General features: G+C 44.6%; 1 protein-coding gene across 1 annotated transcript in view; it reads left to right on the forward strand.

The window, feature by feature from the left end:
• Positions 1-22,912, forward strand: part of LOC142585020 (sodium-coupled monocarboxylate transporter 1-like) — an 87,290-nt gene that overhangs the window by 40,242 nt on the left and 24,136 nt on the right. Inside the window, exons 5-10 of the mRNA XM_075695453.1 lie at positions 1,570-1,621; positions 2,524-2,591; positions 4,033-4,113; positions 5,195-5,268; positions 9,387-9,527; positions 12,022-12,151. Of these exons, the coding sequence (XP_075551568.1) occupies positions 1,570-1,621; positions 2,524-2,591; positions 4,033-4,113; positions 5,195-5,268; positions 9,387-9,527; positions 12,022-12,151 (546 nt within the window). The remainder of the gene's footprint in view (positions 1-1,569; positions 1,622-2,523; positions 2,592-4,032; positions 4,114-5,194; positions 5,269-9,386; positions 9,528-12,021; positions 12,152-22,912) is intronic.

A 22,912-nucleotide genomic window follows, 5' to 3' on the forward strand; every position in this document is an offset into this window, starting at 1 on the left:
GCTGCTGTCAAGGATCAAAACGTGCGCCTACGTGCTGTCTCGTGTCCCCCTTCTTCGTTTGTTGTTTTATTCGGCGCCGTCTTTGTAATCTTGCAAAGAAAGCCCGCGAAATATGAAAAAAGCCACGTGACGGAGCGCTTGCGCAGTGGTATCGTGCTGCTCTCAAGCGTACGTTCGGTGACTAGTTGTTTGTGGACTAGTTGGCTAAAATCCATGATGGAATGTGTAAGCGCGACTGAACGAGGACGTAGAAAGAAACAGACACAAATAGGCAGCGCAACCTTAAACATAAGGTTTTTATTTTCGCACGAACCGATAAATATGTATGGAACAAGCGGAAACATAAAAAACACAAAAATGAACATTCAGCGCTGCATGTAGAAGAGCCGTACAGTTGTCTAGGCATCATCAAAACATACACTACAATAGTTACAGCGGAAACCGAAGATTCTTATCTATTTTTCAGATAGCGACACTGAAGGCTTGCTTACGCACCTTTCTTACCCACTCCCCTTCCTCCCCCTCCCCATCTCCGTTCCCCCAATTGGGTGCCCCCACCGAAAAAAATTATGAAATTATATTAAAAAATTATAGCTGCACGCAGGTGAAAATGAGGGAAAATAAGAGAAACATCATGGCAAATGTTTTCGCGAAGTAAAATGTGTGTGGATAAATTAGTAACTTTGTTTAAATTGCTTAACCCTCCCGTTCGAAAGCATTATATGCAGGCAAGGTTTCAAACGGGAAAGTCATAGGTGGCTAAGGTTTTAAAGTACCTGGTTTATTTACAGGCAACTGAAGTTCTTACTGCAACAGCTCAAAAGAAACAGCTTATCTGGAAATTGGTTCGCGATTCTGCAAGGTCGCACATGCGTGCTGTCTTTCTTCTCTAGACACTGCATGTTTCAAGTACGTGTGGAGGTGCCATTATAATAAAGCGACTCCATATGTATAGGTATCACCACCGGCACCACCGGTTGGCATAGGTATGTCGGCATGGTTACATACGTAATCGTATCGTATCGTCCGGGTGCAGTGAGTTCCATAGGGGCAGCTGCGTGGTATGTTACGCAGCGGTACTTGTGGTGCCACAAAATGGCAGCAGCAGTAGGTCATAACTTACAGAGGACCAGGAGGTGGAAGAAAGCCACGCAAATGGCGACAGGTAACAACCGAATTGTAAAATCTCGAGTATCGCAGTGCAGTGTGCGAGACAAATTTGGACGCAGAGAAAGCGGAAGGCACGCATTGTGGCGGTAACCACAAAACCCGAAACCAAAGAATTAGCTCGGCTCCCTTCCAGAGCTTTCGAGCAGGACACACATGAGGCTGACGATGACGCGTCCTCAAGCCAGCTGCGCAGAGTCGCGGCTTCTTTTGCTGGGACAAAGGCTGTGCGCGCTGCGTTGAGATACGCACAGATTGCGTAGCTCGGAAGACCTTGCGAACGCGTATCATCATCATCATCATCATCATCATCATCATCATCCTGGTTACGCCCACTGCAGGGCAAATGCCTCTCCCATACTTCTCCAACTATACGGCCTTAACTGGATGCCCGCGTCGCAGGTTCTCTACACAGGAGTGGCGTTGTACGGGCCGTCCTTGGCAGTCTCGTCGGGTAAGGCCTCTCTGCCTGTCCTTGTACTCTTGTAATCTGATCCTTGTGTTTGGCACATCGCTATGTTGTTTTTATTGTAACAACGCAAGCACGTTGACCAATGGTCACAGTTATCTTGTCTATGTTTGTTTTTTGTTTCTGTTCACCCGTGTGTTTGCGTCTCAACTTTTGATGCAATACTGTGTGTTTGTTCCTGTATTTTTCCCTCATACCGTGCCCCAACTCCCCTGCTCTAATGCTTCGGCGCTGAAGGCTAAGAAGTCGCGGTGATATATTAGGGCAATCCTATGTACCATGCTTTCCTTTTTTCTTTAGTTCAAAAAAATTTTTTTAATCGCCTGAAGCACATAGCGCACGTGGAACTCTTGATGTGAGTTAAATGAAGAGGCGCACGCTATATACTTGAGCGACAAATCTCCATGTCGACGAAACAATTAAACAGATTTACTCATTAACGTTTCAGGTGCGCGCGCACGTGTGTGTGTGTGTGTGTGTGTGTGTGTGTGTGTGTGTGTGTGTGTGTGTGTGTGTGTGTGTGTGTGTGTGTGTGTGTGTGTGTGTGTGTGTGTGTGTGTGTGTGTGTGTGTGTGTGTGTGTGTGTGTGTGTGTGTGTGTGTGTGTGTGTGTGTGTGTGTGTGTGTGTGTGTGTGTGTGTGTGTTAATTCGGGCGCGCGCGCAAATTGACTACGCTCGTGCGTAGTCGATTTGCAGCTTTTTTGCCACCTTTAATCGCACATTGTTGAAGCAGCAGCTCTGCTACGCAAGCGTCTCGAAAGGCTATACGGAAATTGGGTGCATGCACCAGGGAGGAGAAAAAGAACTGATGTACCACAGTATCGAACTCATACAGACATTTATGGAGTGCATTATTTTCATTTTTCTCTGATTCGTGCCGTTCCAAGTGACCGGCTTGTCCGTGTGGTCCTCCATCGTCGTGAACGGCTTGGCCTGCACCTTCTACACGAACATCGTAAGTATCGAAGGAGTCATTTCACAATCGGGAGTTAATTTCCACCGGGAGCGAGCTTTTTCATCTTCGATGACTGAAGTTGCAGACAATGTTTTGTTTCGTGCGCTGCATCTCGAGAGCTGCGGAACGCGATGTTCTTGTCCTATTCACGCTGATTAGTTAGTTATTTCGTTGATTGTTTAGTCCGGTTCGTCGCTCGGTCTGTCGGTCGGTCGGTCTGTCGCGTCAGTGGGTTAGTAAGTTAAAGTCAGTGAGTCACAAAGGGTTTTCTGACGCAACAGCAACTGTTTTGTTTGATAAGTACTGATAAGTAGTGCAAGGAAAGATAAAACACTCACGAATATGCTCGCGAGCGCCTAAGAAATACGAGAACGCAAGAAAACACGGAGACAAGGATATACCGGGCAACCGGTACGGTATTGCGCAAACCAAGACGAGGAAAAAAACCGGATGGGCACTAATTCACAGTTGTCGTTCTTATTGTTGTTCAGTCGTTCAATAGAAGGACCCTGCTATTATACTTTGCTAATACAGCTAAAATACTAATACTACTGATACAGCTCAAACTATTTTTCTGTGGTCATTTAAAGGCTTATTCTCCTCTGGGGCGTTTCGTTTGAGAGAACGAGGGAAATCCCACCCTCCGACGGCCTCTTAATTTAATTAATAACGCGACCGCCACCGGGGTGATCACTCCGAGTCCAAATTTCGATCACTCGCAAAAGCGTCATCGTTCGTCGCTGGCCTATCAGAACGCGCGTGAGAGCTGTGTTGGAATACGACACTTCAAGCTAGGTCAGTATGCACACAGAGCTACGCACGTCCGCTACGCGTACACTAAATTCGCCGACGAGGGCGGACGAAAGATCCGCCAAATGTAAATCACCCCCAACATTCCGCGCGTGATATCGCTTGACAGCCCAACGAGGGGGAACTGAGCTTAACTGCTGTAAACAGCAACGGCTGCCCTTAATTGCGTTAAATATTTCTTTCGTACGTTCGGTTTTCAGTTTCTTTCCTGACGCCCCCCCCCCGGCACTCCCCCACTTCCCTTCGTCAGAGATGTCGTCCGCAGCTGCCTCACAGCTGAATAGCTTTAGAGTGTCAGAGCAGACCGAGTATAAGCCATCAATCAATCACTATACGCATGTGAGCTCGGACGCTGCTGGGGCATATTATAGCGAGCCTTGTGCGGCATTTCCCCTATGTTCTATGCGAAGCTCTATATCGATTGCTGATGGGAGTTCTCGCGACTCTTTAAGACTGCAGTGCTAACCATGTCACAGGATCGAGGCCCGCTCAAAGCGTCCGAAGTCAGCTCCCCTCGCACACGTTCGTGTCTGTTTTTCCAATGGGGGTGAAGGCAATAAAGCTGCATCTCGTCTACAAGAGCAAGCCCGTTATATATGTACATCGCATGAATGTTCTTTTTTCTCTCCAGGGAGGCCTAAAGGCGGTGGTGTGGACGGACGCAGTTCAGATGATACTGATCTACGCCAGCTACATTCTAGTCATTACAGCGGTGTGTGTATACGTTTAATCTCTACGCGTACGTACATATGTCCATTCATCTGTCCACTAGTGCACGCTGGTGCAAAGTAACGGTGTAATTGATTTGCACGCGCATAGACCGAAAGCACGCCACGTGATTCTGTGTTCGACCATCTTTCAGCTGTCGAGCACAAGAACTGCGTGTGTGTATGCAGGGTCTTTTTTTTTTTAGCTGCACCAAATTTTTAAAATTAGAAAAATAAAAGCACGGTAATATTACGTTTACCATTCGAGTGTACAGATTGGCGACCTCTAGATACAGAGCAATTGCCGCACTCACGTGCGTAATTAGCTGAGTTACGGTGATTAACTTTCTAATTATTAACAATAGGTGGCTACAGTAAATGAGTACTTTGGGGCCCGTCCCCGACACCACCTGTCCCAACCATTAAATTTTGGATAGGGGACTTCATGTGGGAGCTACGTGAACAATCAGTTCCCCTTAGCAGGCTCCTTGAAACGGAAACTGGCCGTAAAAAGAGAGTCCGTTTCGTCGATGAATGAATCCGCCTTGCGAAGTCCACTGCTATAATTTGTAAACGGCAGTGTGGATCATAAGAAAATTAAGTAGAAAGTTAATTAGTGAGTTATTGTTAATTATTCCGTTTTGCATTTCAATTTGTTGTGCAAGTAGTGTCCGCCGCTTCGAGCAGACCGGCTCATACACTAGAATTAAGCTATCTGCCACAGGCAACCTTTAAAAAATTTTGAAAGTGTTCGCTGAAACACCCTGTATATACTTTTCTGCTATTTTCCACTTCACAATCAAGCTCTCTCTGAAAAGTAAACGGCAAACAAATAGGCATCGATAATAGGCAGCGACGCACATTTCTTACTATACCATATCAGTACAGGCCTTCTCGTTATTCTCATTAAAATCTCGAGGCCACCTATTGTCAGCGACCCGCGGTCGCAATTTCAGAGTGCAGTTTCCATGACATCGACCTCTCGCAGTTGCACCTGTCACGTACCACTCGGTGCAAAGAACAACAAACACCACTTGCCTCAGCATCCTGTTCTCTCTCTTTTTTTTCTCTCCCTCTCCTGCAAAGGGCGCACTGCATGTCGGAGGATTCGGCAACATGATAAGACTGGCCGACGAGGGAGGGCGGATCACAATATTCAAGTAAGCACGCAACAAGAAAAAACACAGCAGCGCCGGCTCCCCAATTCCAGGGGCCTGCGACGTCACCGTGAAGTGTTATGCCCACTCTGTACCCTTGAGGTCTGCGGACCTCCACAATTTTGGGCTTCATCATCATCATCATCATCATCATCATCATCATCATCATCATCGTCATCGTCATCATCAGCCTGGTTACGCCTACTGCAGGGCAAAGGCCTCTCCCATACTTCTCCAACTACCCCGGTCATGTGTTTACCTACTGGTTACCTCATGCTGCTTACCTATTGCTTAAAGCCCGTTATCTTTTCCCTCCGTGCAGGGTAGTTAATCACAATTAAAGCTTGTTATCATGTCTTGCTTTTTACAACTCCTTCCTCTTTCGACTCACGCTCTCCTGCCTTTTGTTTCTGGCCATAGAAATGACCTTCTATAGGTTGTACATGGAATTTCTTCTAAAGAATTTTTTTTTAATTTGTAATTAGTAGCTAAGTTCCGCACACATATAAAATGATGCGCTACTTTGAATCACATTTTTCTCACATCTAACAATAAAAAAGTTCGGCATAGCCACTAAAGACTGCTTACGTGTGGGAATGCGACAATGTGCGGTTGCGTTAATGAAGTGTTTTTTTTTTTTTTTTTTCCTCGTGTTCACTGTCCGCGCTAGCGCTCGCCTGCATTTCAAGTATGCCTCGGTATCGGGGGCGAGCTCCACCACTGGAAATTAGCTGGCGCCACCGTCGGCGTGACGTGGCATGAGAGATCACGTGGACACAGCGGCCGCGTCGGCTACTTCGGAAGCGCCGAAGCGAGCTGAAAACGAAAGTTTCAAGTCCCACCAGCTCCGCGCTGCTGATTAGGTCGTGAGGCTTTCCCGCCTTGGGTGTCTGCCTGACAACATCTGAAAGTACTATAATGGGTAGTGGCTGCCTTTGGAGGCGTGCAGCATGGTAGGCCACTGCTCGGTGCCGCAGTGCCGGACGTACGCAATGGAGCCCGGTGTCAGCCTTATTCACACGTAGCCGCAGGACAAGAAGCTGCGTGAAGCTTGGCTTGCGAAACTTAGAACCGGCAGACAGCCATCGGCTACAGCTCGGGTATGCAGCAAGCACAGACGCGAGGAAGATTTCTGCTACGGCGCCGGGACTGCGATGTTCGTCGAGTAGCAGAAAACGCGCACTGAGACGCTCGCCCGCGCCCGTTGCCCGGCTAATCTCATGACGGTTTGGTCAGTGAACCTGTTGAGGCTAGATACTGGCAAGTTCACTGGAACGGAAAGGGAGCGGTAAGACGCATATTTAAAAAAGGCATGGCATATGGGCATGTTTGTGTTATGAATTAATGCACTGGATTACGAAAAATCTGCAGAGGGAAATCGCACGCTGAGAAGACCAATAAACATGCGGTGAGACGCAACTTGAGAAATAATTTTGAAATGTCCAAGAACTTAGGAGACAAAAAAAAAAAGATTGAATCGTCGCAACGGCACATCACAGTCGCCGTAGGCGTCGAAGTCTCTATAAAAAAAATTATTTTTGAACAGCTCTGGCAGCGTCGACGCAGCAATGGTTGTGTACTGTGAAATGTTTATATGCTGCTTCCTAAAGCTCACGGCACGGTGCGAAAACGCGCTCACAGCGAAAGCAAAACATTGTGCGCGGACATGCATGCAGACGCGCAATTGGCCACTGCGAACCCGTGCGATCGCTGTACTAAGGCTTCATTCTGTTATGCTTATTCGATTATACAGACAACCCACTATAAGAACATATTTCACATATTTTGCACTCAGCCTTTGCCTGCCTTTCACGCAAGAAGCCGCTTCGGGAGACTCCATCACGGCGACCGCGCGCAGTGGCGTTCATTGTACGTATTCGGTAAAGAGATAGCGTCTGTAAACGATTCTGTGATTTCAGTTTGCCCAAGATTATTATATCGACAGTCAAAAACTTCCCTCACTTTGAGAGTATCTACATAAATGTCCAGGAGGGCTGCCGCCTGATGTTTTTTTATTGAGCGCCGCAAGCTATAGACCTATGAGGAGCGCGCCGCGTAATCCCTCATACTACGCAAGGGAGGCGCTTCCGTCAGATGGCGACTCCGCAACTCCTCGCCCCCAATAAGGCCAAATTCAAAACGCGCCAAGCGTCTCAACGCGCTTCGCTTACCCGCCAGAAGTCCGTAACGCGAAGGACCGCTCAGCGGAATTCAATTGGACATTAGTGGTGTTTTATTTTATGCACCCATGTTACACACTCATGACGTGGCGCCACCTCCTGCCCATTGGCTGCGCCGTCACGTGCCCAACGACGCACGCCCTGGGCCTCACGTTTAGTCAGCCAGATGGCTGCGACGTGACGTGCGCAATGACGCACGCGCTAAGCGCACATTTAGTCAGCCAGAACCGCGGAGCCGCCTTGGCGTCGGGGAATCGTGCTCGTATCGCACCTCGGAGGTCCGGGTTCGATTCCCATCCTGACCGAAATTTACTTAACATTCTTTTCAAGGGCGTTAATGAACTTTGTTTACAAGAACCTCCCTGAAAAGTTGGACGTCAATTTGAGTGTTCTTTACATGTGTTTACTCTTTGGCGTCGGCCATATTTGGTACCATCATTCGGTGACGCCTCCGACTAAAACGCCGGGTTTTCGCGTAAAGAGGCATAAAAGTGCAGAGCCTTAGTGCGCACTATGTCCTTCCCAAGCACATAAAGGATTCGTATAAAGAGCGATATGACGATACACCGCGAAAAAGACATTTATATGGAAAGAAGGCTGATAACATCATCAGTTTAGAAAGAGAGGGAAAGACAAGGAGCTCAACCAGAGATTATCTGCGCTTGGCTACCCTGTTCCGTGGAGGGGCAAAGGGATGCGATAGGTGAGAGAGAGAAAAATAATTAAAAAACGAAAGAATCTCCACATACATACAACACAGAACTGTTTCTGTGGGTACTGTCACGCAGTGTGCGAAGGCGTCCTTATGTGTTTTGCAGGTATGCGCGAACTTGATGGTAGGTGGAGTCGAAATTTCTGACGCACCTGCGTGGCTGTATAGAACACCCTTCAAAATCGGGTAGAATGCGTTAAATATTGTTGCGAACCAATATCGCTATTGCAGCTAGAAAGAAGTATTGTAAACGAGAATTTTTAAAGCCTACAATTATACGCCGGTATAGTGTATAGTGACGCTGCAAATAAAGGAAACTTTGGTTCGATACACTTATTCACATTGGCGGCAATTCGCTTATACGTTGTGTACACACATATATATATATATATTACCATGTGTCTCAAGAGCTGTATGAATAGTCACTTCATCGCAATGCCTAGACTATCAAAGATATATCACTGCCAATTACGGCTCTCATTCCACTAACGAGGGATTTATCTACATCTAGACTCGTAGCGCGCTAGGACCCTGTAACGGGCTCTATCAACGCGGCAGCTAGGCGCCATCATCCATGCTGCCTACGGCATAAGAAAAGTTTCGCTTGACAGAATCGAGTTTACAGCTGCTGCTCTCGCCTTCATGTTCATGCGACGCTCATGATGACGTGCAAACAGAAAGCGTTAGTATGCGTGGTTTGGTTTTGATTTCAACGATCAGTATAGCCAACAATGGTTGAGCAGGAGGGTGAATGCGGTGAATGAACTTATTGATTAGCAAAAGCGGCCTTGTCGCTCACCCAGTAAGCAGCCGCTCTAGACCGAACTAAGTTTCACGAAGTCTTTAGGAAATACCGATGTGCTTAACTAGCCTAATCCAGTCGTCGGCTTCGGTGAAGCTCTTAGCAACCGCTTTCAGTTCTCCGGCTCCTTGTGCAAGCGCACCGAAGAGGCTGGACAAGTGGCTGGCACGTTGGCAGCGGAATTCCGTAGGTGCGCTTCCCCATACGCACATCGTATATGGCCTGACCAGAACGGCGGACATCAAAGAAACATTTTAAGAACGGAGCGCAGAGCATATCGCGCCGCTTTCCCATGCTCCCCTGCCTTCCTCGCTCCGTTCGAGCCTTCGAACGAGTCTCTCAGCTTCGGCAGAGCCACGAATGGGATGCGTGAGTGGAAAAGCCTGCCTTACGGGAATGCCAACTAACGGTCGCCCGTGGCTTGCAGCTGGAGCCTGAGCCCGTATGAGACGTTCACATCGTGGGCGCTGCTCCTGTCCTGGACGGTGCGTTGGTGCTCGGCGTACTGCGCCAGCCAGACGCAGTTGCAGCGACTTTCCAGCCTGCCATCGGCCAAGCAAGCACGCCGGTAAGATTCCCTACTGGACCACTTTAGAGGGATTTTTTTCATAGCGATAGCTGCACTAAATTAAATTCTGGTGGTTTACGTGTAAAAACCATGACGTGAGTATCAGACACGCCGTTGTGTGGGGGACTCCGGATTAATCTTGGCCACCTGGGGTTCATTAACATGCACCTAAACGTAACTATACGAACGCTTCTTTTTTTTGCAATTTGCCCCCACTGAGATGCGGCCGCAGCGGTCGGGATCAAACCCACGACCTCGAGCTCAGCAACGCAGCCCCAAGGCCACTAAGCTTCCGCGGTGGATGCGCAGCGACGGCTACTGAGGGCTCACTCCCCTGGTCGTTTCGACGTACATACGCCAGCGTGCGTGGCAAGGATCACAGTGGTCCTTGCGAGAAGCTTATAAAGAAATGAAAAATCCCCAGTGGCTCAGAATTTCGACTCGACAACTACAGATTCCTAGACGAAGACTGGTTAAGTCAGGCGATTTGTAGCACTTTCAAACTCCAATGCTAGAGCAGAGAACATATTAGCACTACATTGTGCTGGACTAGCTGGTTCGTATTTATTAGAGTATTATCACTTATTACTTATATTCATTAGCAGAGAACAATGCCACGCTTGGAGAACCACGCCCGCCGCCAGCTGCTAAAATTGACTGACGCCCCCTCGACTTCTCCTCTCCCCTAGTTGGCGCTGACGTCGACACCCCCCTGCGTATTCTAGTGCTTCGTCATGCGAGTTGCGGAGGTCGTGTCGATTTAAGTGTCGTTCTTGTCGAAATGTGGTTAACAGCGCGTGCGTGCAAATTTCGATTTCCGTCGACACCACACAAAACTGCCATGCCTTCTGCGCATAATGTTGCGCCAGCTATCGCGTTACTGTTTGGTATTACGGGCGTAACTACGTTCTTTTTTTTTATAGTGCACCAAGCATTTATGACGAACAAAAACTAAAGGCAGTGCAGTTTACGCAATACTGTGAGTCCGTTACGCTCAGAGCTGTTCGCATGGGGTGGTATTGGTGTCACACACGAAACAGCAGCGAAGAAGCTACGTTAGTGGGGAGAGCACACGGAGGCGTTCGCGTGCAGTAAAAAAAAAAAAAAAAAAAAAAAAAAACGGCGAACGGGCTGTCATTCAGCTAACGCACCATTCATCCAGGGCCGCTATCTTGTACACGTTCGAAAAGCCGACGTTCGATTTCGCCTCGCGCGATTGTCCAGTTTGCGCCGATATCGCGGCCTAGGCCAATCTAGTCCAATCGCGTCAGGCGTAATCGAACGTCGGGTTTTCGAAGGTGTACAAGATAGCGGCCCAGCTCGCACGTTTCCGTCTTAGTCACGAAGCGACAGCGCCTCTGCAGGGGCGGATGTTTATGGGGCCCGATAAAACCAATGTGCGTTCTTCGCATCGTTTCATCGATGCCGGTGAGGTCGACGCGTGCCCTGCTTCTAGGAGTGAACGAACGAGAGAGCACCAAAAGCGTCGCACGCAACTCGCAGAAAAAAAAGAATAAAAAATAAAGTTTAGAAGCCTTGCGAAACATAAGCACAGCGCCATGAAATGGGACGAGAAAGTGGGTCACACACAAACACTGACTTATACAGCTGGAGGTCGCGCAAAATAAACCATTAGTAAGCCAGCGTGCTTGTGTGTCAGTTTCATATTCCCATTCCGTGACACTGTTTCCAATTTTCTAAATAATCTACCAACCGGCCCAATAGCAAAGTCTTCTGAAATTAGTTTTAAGGCGTGTTAATTGAAGCGTGTTATATAACCCGTTGAGAGGTCGCCACGCTTGCCCGAGGTGTGTGTCGAGTGAGAATTCGGGGTCAGTGGTGCGTGGACAACATATGAATCAGTAATCGAAGGTTTGTAATTGCTGCCCTACTACGTAGCGCGTGGGAGGAGGTGGACATGGGAAAGTGGTTGTGCAACGTATTAGGCGGAGGCGTGGCATCAATAAATGATGAATTAATGAACCGAGTATTGGTTAATTAATTAGTTACTTAGTTCATTATTGGTTAACTGATCTTAAGGTCAGCTTCTCGCGAGACTTGGGCTGCTAGAGACGCAGAAAAATGAGGTCTCGTGTCCGCCTATAACGTGCGCCCGGTTGCACCCGTGACAAGCGCATGCTGCCAGTGGACACGAGACCAAATTGTCCTCCTTTTCACGGTAAAGGGAGGCCTCAAACAAACCCATTTCGGTGCCCTCGCATAGAAAATGTTGCAGTTCTGTGGAAATAAGCTCAGCCACGTAGACAATTTCAGCACAAGTGAATGAATCATACGAATCGCATAAAATTCACATGCGCCCTTTGCGGCAATTAATTGGAACAAGTCACCGGCTTCAACTTATTTGAATGATTTGTTCGCTTCGGACTTCCAACGAAACAAAGTATTGTGAAATGACTTTGCACTTACGTACGTCCTTATTTTCGTTTTTGACCGCACTGTACCAACGCCAATCGACTGGTGGAACGGACAACAGCGCCGTGCTGTTCAACCTGCCGGCGGCCGCGATCACAACGTTCCTGCCGGTGTTGGCCGGTCTGGCGCTGGTCGCCGTATACAAGGACTGCGACCCGAGGCTCACCGGGGACATCAAAAAGCCGGACGAGGTACAGAACGCCACGCCAGCTTAAGTAATGTGAACTTTGGGAGCAGAATATCTCATTCGGGCTTTCAGATTCTAGTTAAAATTAACAAACATTAAAAATCCCCCACACACAAAAAAAAGACAACTAAGCCGTCACTTCTGAAAAGCAAGTATCGAAATTTTGTCAACAATAGGTCATAAGGCACTTAAAACAGGAAAACAATTAAGTTGCAAGTGACCCAAGAAAATTCTGAAGAAGTGTAATGCGGGCAAACGAACTTAGCCATCAGCAAAAACGCCGCTTCACTCACCCAATAAGTAACCTAGTATCGACTGAAGTAACTCCTGTAAAGATTTAGAATGACGATGTACCTATATAGCCTATGTTAAATGCAGGGGGTATTTGCATGATTAATACGTTCAATTTGTCCGCCCCAAACCCTACCCCCCGCCCCCCTTCCTTACTCCACATCCGTTGAATCTTTACAGAAGTGCTATATCTGTTTCCGCTACATACTAACCTTAAGGCATGATGCTTGAACATTTAGTTTTTTGAGCGGGTAGACATTAATATGTGGCAAAACAAACAAACAAACAAGTTAGAACACAGATCTGAAATTGTAGGAATTATCTAGACCTTAAAGTTTTTTTCCCAAATGCAATAACTTTTATTCCACTTGCTTTCCCTTACAAAAATTTTTATAGAAAGTCCATAGACAGTCTATAGACATTTGTCTATGAAGTCTATAGACTGTCTATAGACATTTCTTTAGACTAGTCTATAGACAGTCTATAGATTTATGGCCATACACTTTTTATAGACTAGTCTATAAAAAGTCTGAGTCTATAGACTGTCTATAGACATTTCTTTAGACTAGTCTATAGACAGTCTATAGACTTATGGCCATACACTTTTTATAGACTAGTCTATAAAAAGTCTGAGTCTATAGACTGTCTATACACAGTCTATAGACAGTCTATAGACTTATGGCCATACTTTTTATAGACTAGTCTATAAAAAGTCTGAGTCTATAGATTGTCTATAGACCGTCTATAGACTTATGGCCATACACTTTTTATAGACTAGTCTATAAGAAGTCTGAGTCTATAGACTGTCTATAGACGGTCTATAGACTTATGGCCATACACTTTTTATAGACTAGTCTATAAAAAGTCTGAGTCTATAGACTGTCTATACACTGCCTATAGACAGTCTAGAGACTTATGGCCATACACTTTTTATAGACTAGTCTATAAGAAGTCTGAGTCTATAGACTGTCTATAGACTGTCTATGGACAAGTGTATAGGCTTACAGTTCTACTTTTGTAGACTGAAGTCTATAGAATGTCTACAGATGAGATTTGTCCGTAGACATTTTATACACTTCAGTCTACAAAAGTAGAACTATATATACAGTTCTACTTTTGTAGACTGAAGTCTATGGAATGTCTGTATACAAATGTATATAGATAGTCTATAGACATTCTATAGACTTCAGTCTACAAAAACAGAACTTTATAGTCCGATACACTTTTTTTCTATGGCATTCTGCAGACATTTGTTAACAAATATGAATTTTTTTTAATCTATAGGCACTCTATATACACAGACATCTTATAGACAAGTCTACAAAGAGTGTATAAGGCCATAACTCCATAGCGGCTATCTACAAGTTAGTTTACATTTTTGTTTACATGCGGTAGCAAAAAGTTTTGAATGTATTTATGCATGTGCACCTGTTCCTTTTCATCTGCACTTATGCATTACCGTTAGTAGATTAATAATGCTTCTGAACCAGCTGTACTTTCATATATGTTGCACAAACAGAAAGAATTTATATAGTGCTGAATCATGCAGTGCGAAAAATAAAACAAATGCGCCAGCAATGCATTCACCGTTTTTATTGCTCGATATAATAGATGAATTCCTTAAATTCATGTCGTATGCTATTATGGAAACAGATTAAATATTTACACTACTCCTTGGCAAGCATGGTCGCCAGGCTGGCCTTGACCTTTGTGTCATTAGTCCCAAAGGTGCTGCAGGTGTATGCTGCAAATAAGTAGATGCAGCAATATGAGGCAAAAATAACAAGTGTATATTCTTTGTGTGTTCATTAAGCAGCTTAATATATTTGCTCAAACCATCGAAGTCAATACTTAATGCGGTTTAACTATGACTAATGGCTGCTTGTCAATACAAATCAGCACCTTTATAGAATGTTTTATTGCATGGTATGGTGAACAATTAAACAGTCACAACTGCTGCTCGTGCCAGCAACAGTATGTTCCCTTTTATGACACGTTCATATATGATGCATTATTGTACTTATCCCAAATGGTCTCTATATTTATTGCTGAAACGTTACCCAGTTGGGCTGTCTGTACATTTTTTTTGGCTGGTAGTTAAGTATGCCCGTGCAGAGGGATATTTTCAGAAGACGTGACTGGAATATTCACAGTATCATGCCTAAGATTGTAATTTATTTTGCTTAATACACATTTAAATGTCTTTCTCATACTTTTAAATGAATGGGTGATTGGCCATAACTTCAACGGAAGGCAGATCGGCTGATTGTATCGATATGGTCACTTAATTTGTTACAGGTAATGAGGACTCTTGGGCGTGCTAACAGGTTTCCAAGTTAGGTATACCACATGAGCACCCGAAATACCACACGAGCACTTTGTGTCATGGCACGACAGATATGCACCTCCTAGGAAACAGAACTGATAGTATAGTTCGAATGAATTCTATTACAGTAAATTATTTAAGGTGCTTTGAAAGATGAAAATTTTTTTTAGGCTATCGAGGTTCAGGACGTTTAGTTAACGCAAAAAAAAACACATATTGAGTAAGAAATGCCTTGTCAGTAAGCTTGACTTTCTTTTATTTTTCAATAAATGGAACCAATTTCCTTCAATTTTTATCAGGTGAAACGTTTTAAAAATATATTTAACTCAGAGATTCTCTGGAAACTTTGTATGACATATAACAATACAGCATACCTATGTGGCCATTTTAAAATTTCCCGATCTTTTTCCAAGCCTTCCCTGGCTGTTCTCATGAAAATTTTCTGGCAATCTATGACGCCTGCAGCTTAAGTGCAATAAAAAAAATATTGTGGTTTAATGCTTGCCAAGTACTGCCAGTCCATAATATTTAGATAAAACGAATAACACGTCAGTCACTTGACATGCAGTGTTAGATTCAACTGACTTGAATCCCTTGATTAATAAAGCTGACAAGGGCTTCGGCAAGTTCCTAATTGATGGCCACACGAGTACAGCACGGAAGACACAGAGACACACGTAAAGCAAATGCAACAATGTGAGGAAAAACTATACAATGAGTTATACAATTAGTTATTTTTACGCTTCAGTAGTAGTTTTCAATATAATTTGCTCTCATTACTTATGCCTCTAGTTAACTTTGTTTACCTCTGACTAAAGACTACATGGGAATATTAATCAGTACCATTATGATGTTTCGTTATACTACAGTATGATAAGCAGTTAGACAACCGTAATGGTCGCCGGTGCCAGCAACGGTACGTTTCGTTTTAGGACAGGTTCATGTGACACACAGTGTACTTATAAAAATAAAAGAAATGCGAGAATCCCAAACGATTCCTATAATAATACTTGTTGAAACAAAGATACCCGGCTGGACTGTGCACATTTTTCAGGTGTTAATACAATATGCCCGTGCCGAACGAACATGCTCAGCATACTGACTGCAGTTTTGAACAATCACGTTAAGATTTGCAATTTACTTCCGCTTAGAACAGTCTGCAATGTCTCTTTTCTCATACTTCGAGATGAAAACATGTTACGATCTCTTAGGTGTGTTGATAAGGGTAGAACAAATGCAATGCCCACTGAATTATTTGAATAATCTGTGCGTTATCTACTTAGAAAAGACCACCAAATTGATAATCTGGCTCTTTTTTTCTTTTGTACAGCGCATATTGTATGCAGTCTCTCCAAGACGACGGCGCTACATGCAACAGTAATGAAAACCGGAACACTTATTACGCACGACAATGGCTTCATACCATGCACGATTAGCACAATGCGAATCTGCGCCAGCAGCTGCCTTGTGATTAAAAGCACGTAAACTACAGAACGCCGAAGCATCGGAAGCCGCTTAACGCTTTTCATATAGCTCGAAAGATAACTTCTGCTGCTAAATTGTTTAAAAAAGAGACAAAAAACAAATCTTCCAACTACCGTCAAACGCAATGCCTTCAGTTTGAAACGTGTAAAGGTGTTCCCGGAGCGACTAATTTATTGTTCTCTAATTTTTTCGGCTAAGTTGCGGAGCTGCAAGTGACTAAGCTTATCGCAGGTTTCATGCTCCAAAAGCGTTTGTGGTTGCATATAAATAGATTGGGTGAATCTAGAGATTTCTACTAGATATTTCTTCAAGTCTCGTGTTTTGCTTGCTGTAACATCCCAAAATTATTTAGATTGGTTGCCAGGAACTTTAAAGATACTGCTACTTTTAAACTATGCGAAAACGGCAGCGCACACACTGCTGATGCATGCCCCGCAAACACGGCCTTTCATCCTAGTACGCTAGCAGTTATTCAACTATGCCTGTCTGTTTGAAAATTCTTGATGCTAACACAATTTCGAGATATATGCGTAAAGCGTGTCACGAGAATTTCGCTACACATACGGTGCAGCATTCATCGCGGCCGGATCAAGCGCCACTAAATGAGATCTACCACACTGGCTGCCCAACACACACAATCCGCTTAGTGGTAGCTCAGTATCAAGTTAAAACATGGTGTACTTCCTTTTTTACGCACCTAAGCTATAATGATAAAATCAACAAGCACGAGCGATCGCTCGCCGTAAAACATTCCGTATAGTAGAAGCGAGAACAGGAGCGCGTTATCAAACCATGTCAACGACAAACCGACACTATACCCGAGTCGCCTGCGCTACGTGCAGCCGGTTCGCGCTACGAAATGCGCTCACATAATCATGAGGTATTGACGCAAAACGTCTTTGCTAAAGCTTACCATTCAATGTAGTTGACTTGTGATGCCACAAAGAAGACACGCATACACAGACACCAACGTTCGGGGAGACACCGCACACCGGCACAACCGTTTACGTGCCTGGCGCGCTCGTCGAGACGGCGCACCGCCGCGCATGCGCAAGAACTCCGAGCATGCGCAGGAGCTCCGCGCGGAGGGCGTGCGCGCTCGGAGGAGTGTGAGCGCCTTTTCCTCCTTCATTTTTTTCTTTGTCTCTTTCTCTCTCTCTGATGCGCCATGCGCGCCGGAACGGGTGGCTTTTCTTTTCCGTTATGCATTTTTTTCGTGGACGAAGGATATGCGCTGGCAGGTTGTAAGACAAACGCTGTGGGCTATCGTATCAGACTGGAACGCTAACATGAATGCGCTGTTTGTAAAAGCCGTTACGGTGCCCTTCAGACGTTTTAGACGCATTATTGTCAGCGTCGATGAGTAATAGAGCGTATTTGTAGCATATCTTCCAGCGTACCGCTAAATGTGATGCCCGCACGTATGTTAGTGCTAATTTTCTGTTCCGATGATAGGTCAAAGCAATCAGTACAGCATTGAGGTACTCATATGCGTGGCTGCGCAGGCATACCGCCGGCGAAATACTGGGTGGGCTCAGAGAATTTGGCACCTATTTTAAGTGAATGAGAAACGTTGATGAGTTTATAGTGCAGGATATTAGGCAACAAAAGTCGCCCGATGTTAGTGACGCAGCCGAGATATGAAGACAATGTGAAAAGTATCCGAGAATCGGACGACACACAACGCGAACACCACATGCGCGACATCGGTTCATGGCACATTCACAAAGTCCGCGTTGTCAGCTACAAACATTACGAGTGTCTTTGCTGTTAGCTTGATGCCTGTTTCGAATCCACTTGTATCTGAAGCTGCCGTTCATAACATATATTTTAACAATTGGATCGGCGTTTTGCTTCCGTTATTCTACTGCCGCAAAAGTGATGCGACAACTGTGAAGACTGTCTTGGGATTGCCGAGAGTGACTACGTAGATCATATGTGGTCAACAAATGCGGAGGTATACACTATGTGTATACTAAAGTCTACAAATAGGCTCTATAGCAATCTCAGCAGTATACAACTTTAGTGGCTTATATCAAATGCAGCTATGTATTATCCACCGGTACCTGCGCTTGGTTACAGCGTACACGGGTTGGGCCCAGATTAACGATGTTTGTCTATTGTTAATCTATAGACATGCAAGACCACGACAACTCAGAGGTGGTGAATTCACCACCTGGTCTGCGGGCTTTCGCCACTTATTCACCCCCTTTGCCACATCTTCACCATCTGACCTTCACCACCTGGTCTTCGCGAAGTGTACGTCCGGGAAGCAGCCAGGTTTAGGGCCTTCGGGTGCCTGGAAGACCTTGGTGACTCGGACGGTGCCTGCTCCGCCGCGATCCTCGTTCGGTGCAGCTGCACCGAACGCAGACTAGCAGTCTGCACGGTTTGCCCGCCGCGCCAGGGTTGCGGTGCCGTCGTGCATGAACCAGTGCCATATCATCGCGTTCGCAGAGGGCGGGGGGTATGGGAACTCGGAATTACATATTATCGACTTTCTTCTATAGACATTCAATACACCAGGAGTAGAGAAAAAAATAGAAACCTTGTCGACTATTGTCCATAATATAGAGAGTCAACAGACAAAGTATGGACAAAAATAAATAGAAACTGTATCGGCTTTCGTCTACAGGTAGCCCATATAGAGGGGAAGTAGACAAAGAAGAAACAAACTCCCTATCGAATTTTTTCTATAGACCGTCTATAGACTGCGAGTAGACAAAAAGAAATAGAAATCTTATCGACTTTCGTCTACAGAAAGTCTATATACAAAGTATATGGACAAAAATAAATAGACACTGTATCGACGTTCGTCTAAAAGTAGTCCATAGAGGGGAAATAGACAAAAAGAAACAAACACCTTATCGACTATTTCTATAGACCGTCTATAGACAGCGAGTAGACAAAAAGAAATAGAAACCTTATCGACTTTCGTCTATAGAAAGTCCATAGACAAAGTATGGACAAAAATAGATAGAGACTATATCCACTTTCGTCTATAGGTAGTCCATAAAGGCGAAGTAGGCAAAAAAGACACAAACACCTTATCGACTTTTTTCTATAGACCGTCTATAGACTGAGAGTAGACAAAAACAAATAGAAACCCTATCGACTTTCGTCTATAGAAAGTCTATAGACAAAGTATGGACAAAAATAGATAGAGACTGTATCCACTTTCGTCTGTAGGTATTCTATAGAGGGGAAGCAGATAAAAAGGAAACAAACACCTTATCGACTTTTTTCTATAGACCGTCTATAGACTGCGAATAGACAAAAATAAATAGAAACCCTATCGACTTTCGTCTATAGAAAGTCTATAGACAAAGTATGGACAAAGATAGATAGAGACTGTATCCACTTTCGTCTGTAGGTATTTATAGAGGGGAAGCAGATAAAAAGGAAACAAACACCTTATCGACTTTTTTCTATAGACCGTCTATAGACTGCGAATAGACAAAAAGAAATAGAAACCCTATCGACTTTCGTCTATAGAAAGTCTAAAGACAAAGTATGGACATAAATAGATAGAGACTGTGTCTACTTTCGTCTGTAGGTATTCTATAGAGGGGAAGCAGACAAAAAAGAAACAAACACCTTATCGACTTTTTTCTATAGACCGTCTATAGACTGCGAGTAGACAAAAAGAAATAGAAACCCTATCGACTTTCGTCTATAGAAAGTCTATAGACCAAGTATGGACAAACATAGATAGAGACTGTATCCACTTTCGTCTGTAGGTATTCTATAGAGGGGAAGCAGATAAAAAGGAAACAAACACCTTATCGACTTTTTTCTATAGACCGTCTATAGACTGCGAATAGACAAAAAGAAATAGAAACTCTATCGACTTTCGTCTATAGAAAGTCTAAAGACAAAGTACGGACAAAAATAGATAGAGACTGTGTCGACTTTCGTCTGTAGGCATTCTATAGAGGGGAAGCAGACAAAAAGGAAACAAACACCTTATCGACTTTTTTCTATAGACCGTCTATAGACTGCGAATAGACAAAAAGAAATAGAAACCCTATCGACTTTCGTCTATAGAAAGTCTAAAGACAAAGTACGGACAAAAATAGATAGAGACTGTGTCGACTTTCGTCTGTAGGCATTCTATAGAGGGGAAGCAGACAAAAAGGAAACAAACACCTTATCGACTTTTTTCTATAGACCGTCTATAGACTGCGAATAGACAAAAAGAAATAGAAACTTTATTGACTTTCGTCTATAGACAGTCTATAGACTTTATATCAACAAAAGTCCAAATCTATAGAAAGGAAAGGTCGTCTATGAAAAGTCTATAGACTTTCTATAGACAGTCTAAAGTCATTTTTGTAAGGGTTATCAGTTGCCTATATAATCATTTCTGCATTTCACAGGCATTTGAGCAAGGATGTTGGGACATAAAGCTTGTTTAATCGCGCACACACAGCAAAATAATGTTTAATATGTATGTTTAAAAAAAAAAAAGAAAGATTACCACGGAGTTTAATATTTGTCGTAACATCACACCGTGATCACGTGGACTGCGAAGACTGGTACGTATCTTTGGACGGCAGCTATATATCAGCAGCAGCAGCAGCAGCTTTCTTTTTTTTTTTTTATGTCCAATGCAGGACGAAGGCCTATAAGGCCCATTTGCTCTCTGATCCACACCGCTCTCTTCCTGTCTCTTAACGTTACGCCTAACATTCTTCATTCGCAATGCTTCTTCATTCCAATGCTCTTTACGCGGTCTTTAACTTGTTCTCGAGCTTCTTTGTTAACCTTTTTCTATACCATATGTTAGCACCGGTAAAATGCAATAATTGTACATCTTTCTTTTCAACGACAGTGGTAATCTCCCAGTCAGGATTTGGTAAAGCCTGCCATATGCACTCGAGCCCATTTTTATTCTTCTGTAAGTTGCCTTCTCATGATCAGGGTCACCTGTGAGCAATTGACCTAGATAAACGTACTTCTTTACAGAGTCTAGCCCTTTAAGGACGATACACATAAATACCAAGAAAAGTGCTTATTTTCTATCTAAATGTGCAAAACACAACAAGAATAAGCATAATCAACAAAAAGAAAATATATTTCGCAGAAGTTTTTCGAGCATTATGGGGAAAACCCCAGACAGGAAACTGCAGCGGGTTTCACCCCAATCCACCTAAGGCTTCGTTTTCAATTTGTATAGACAGGTCTCATCATGCCTGAACCATAGGCGTACATTTCATTTGCTTTAATAAATCACACGTGTGGCACCAGTGCAGCTGGATATCTTGCATCGGCCTGTCTCCCCTGACCTTGCTTTCATAAGACAGTGAGTCGCGTGCCAAACTACATGCTTGTTTCTCGGCCACTGTTCCTGCTCTAAAGCAACAAATGACGCTTGCTGCCTGTCATTCAGTGTTGGCCAAGGACATTTAGCCAGAAATTTCGTACTCAATACTGAAACTCAGGAACAGTGACAGTGACAAGAACTTTATTAGAGTGTCCTGAGGAACTCGATTGGGGGGACCGAAGACTCCCCGATCAAGTTGGTGGCTCCGTCCACGACGGGACAGGGAGGTGGTGACTCTCCGCGACGTCGCGGGCCCTCTGGACGGCCTGTAGTTGGTTTGTGAAATCCGAGCTCTTCAGCAAGGCGTCCACCCCGCACCGTTGAGATCTTCTTGGGTTACGTCCATACTTTCCACAGTTACGACTTCGGGCATTGCGTCGCTTTCGATGAGCGCACGCGTCGTCGCTTCAGTCGAGCACAGAGACGGGAAAACGCGAGCGTGGGACTGCCTCTACAGGCAGGCCTGCCTGCACCGCCGCGCCGAGAGCAGGCTGTGTCCGTTAGGACTAGCTCCCTCGTCGGCGTGATCGTAGAGAAAAAGCCTCAGAATATGACGAAAAGTCCACCCACCGATAATACTCTGCCATCGGTGGATTCCTTGAAACTTGGCAGTTCCGATGAGATATATATATCCAGGTTTCTTCTTGGAAAGACGCCCAAAAATATTTAAGAACGCGGGAGCCGACGTGGATACGTCTGCACTGCTCGGCACCTGTTTTTCTTCGCCAAACTCAGGAACAGAAAAGAAAAATTCTGGTGTGTTGCCTGTAAGCAACGCTCGTCAATAAAGGGCTAGAGGATGACTTGCGATCATCAATTCTTACTCCCTTGCCAGGCTATTGAACGTTACCTTCGTCTTTTGCATGGTAATATTCAACCCTACTTCTACACCTTTTTCGGTTAAGCTTTTCAATCATTTGTTGCAATTCACCTGCAGTGTTGCTGAACAGGACAATGGTACCTGCAAACCGAAGATTGCTGAGCCCTTCGTCTTGATCCTCACTCCTAATCCTTCCCAGTCTAAAAGCTTTAATACTTTGTGTTATTATATGGTATTTATGAGATGTTGTCGCCTTTAAGTGGCGCCGTCTACTCCTTCTCGTATCGAGATTTTTAAAAAAGAATAAATCCTAATAAAAATAATGAAATCACACCAACACAAATTCCAGTCACATAAGTACACTAATGCCACGCTATAACTGAAAGTCAGCTAAGGCACACAGCAATACAAAGTCCAGTCACATATGTGCACTAAAGTAAACACAAAGTCCGGTCACTTAGCTAGGATAAAATTAGGGCACACAAGAAATCACGGATTAAATTCATATGAAGGTATG

The sequence above is a fragment of the Dermacentor variabilis genome, chromosome 6 (genome assembly GCF_050947875.1).
Source record: "Dermacentor variabilis isolate Ectoservices chromosome 6, ASM5094787v1, whole genome shotgun sequence".
In the NCBI taxonomy this organism is placed as follows: Eukaryota; Metazoa; Arthropoda; class Arachnida; order Ixodida; family Ixodidae; genus Dermacentor; species Dermacentor variabilis.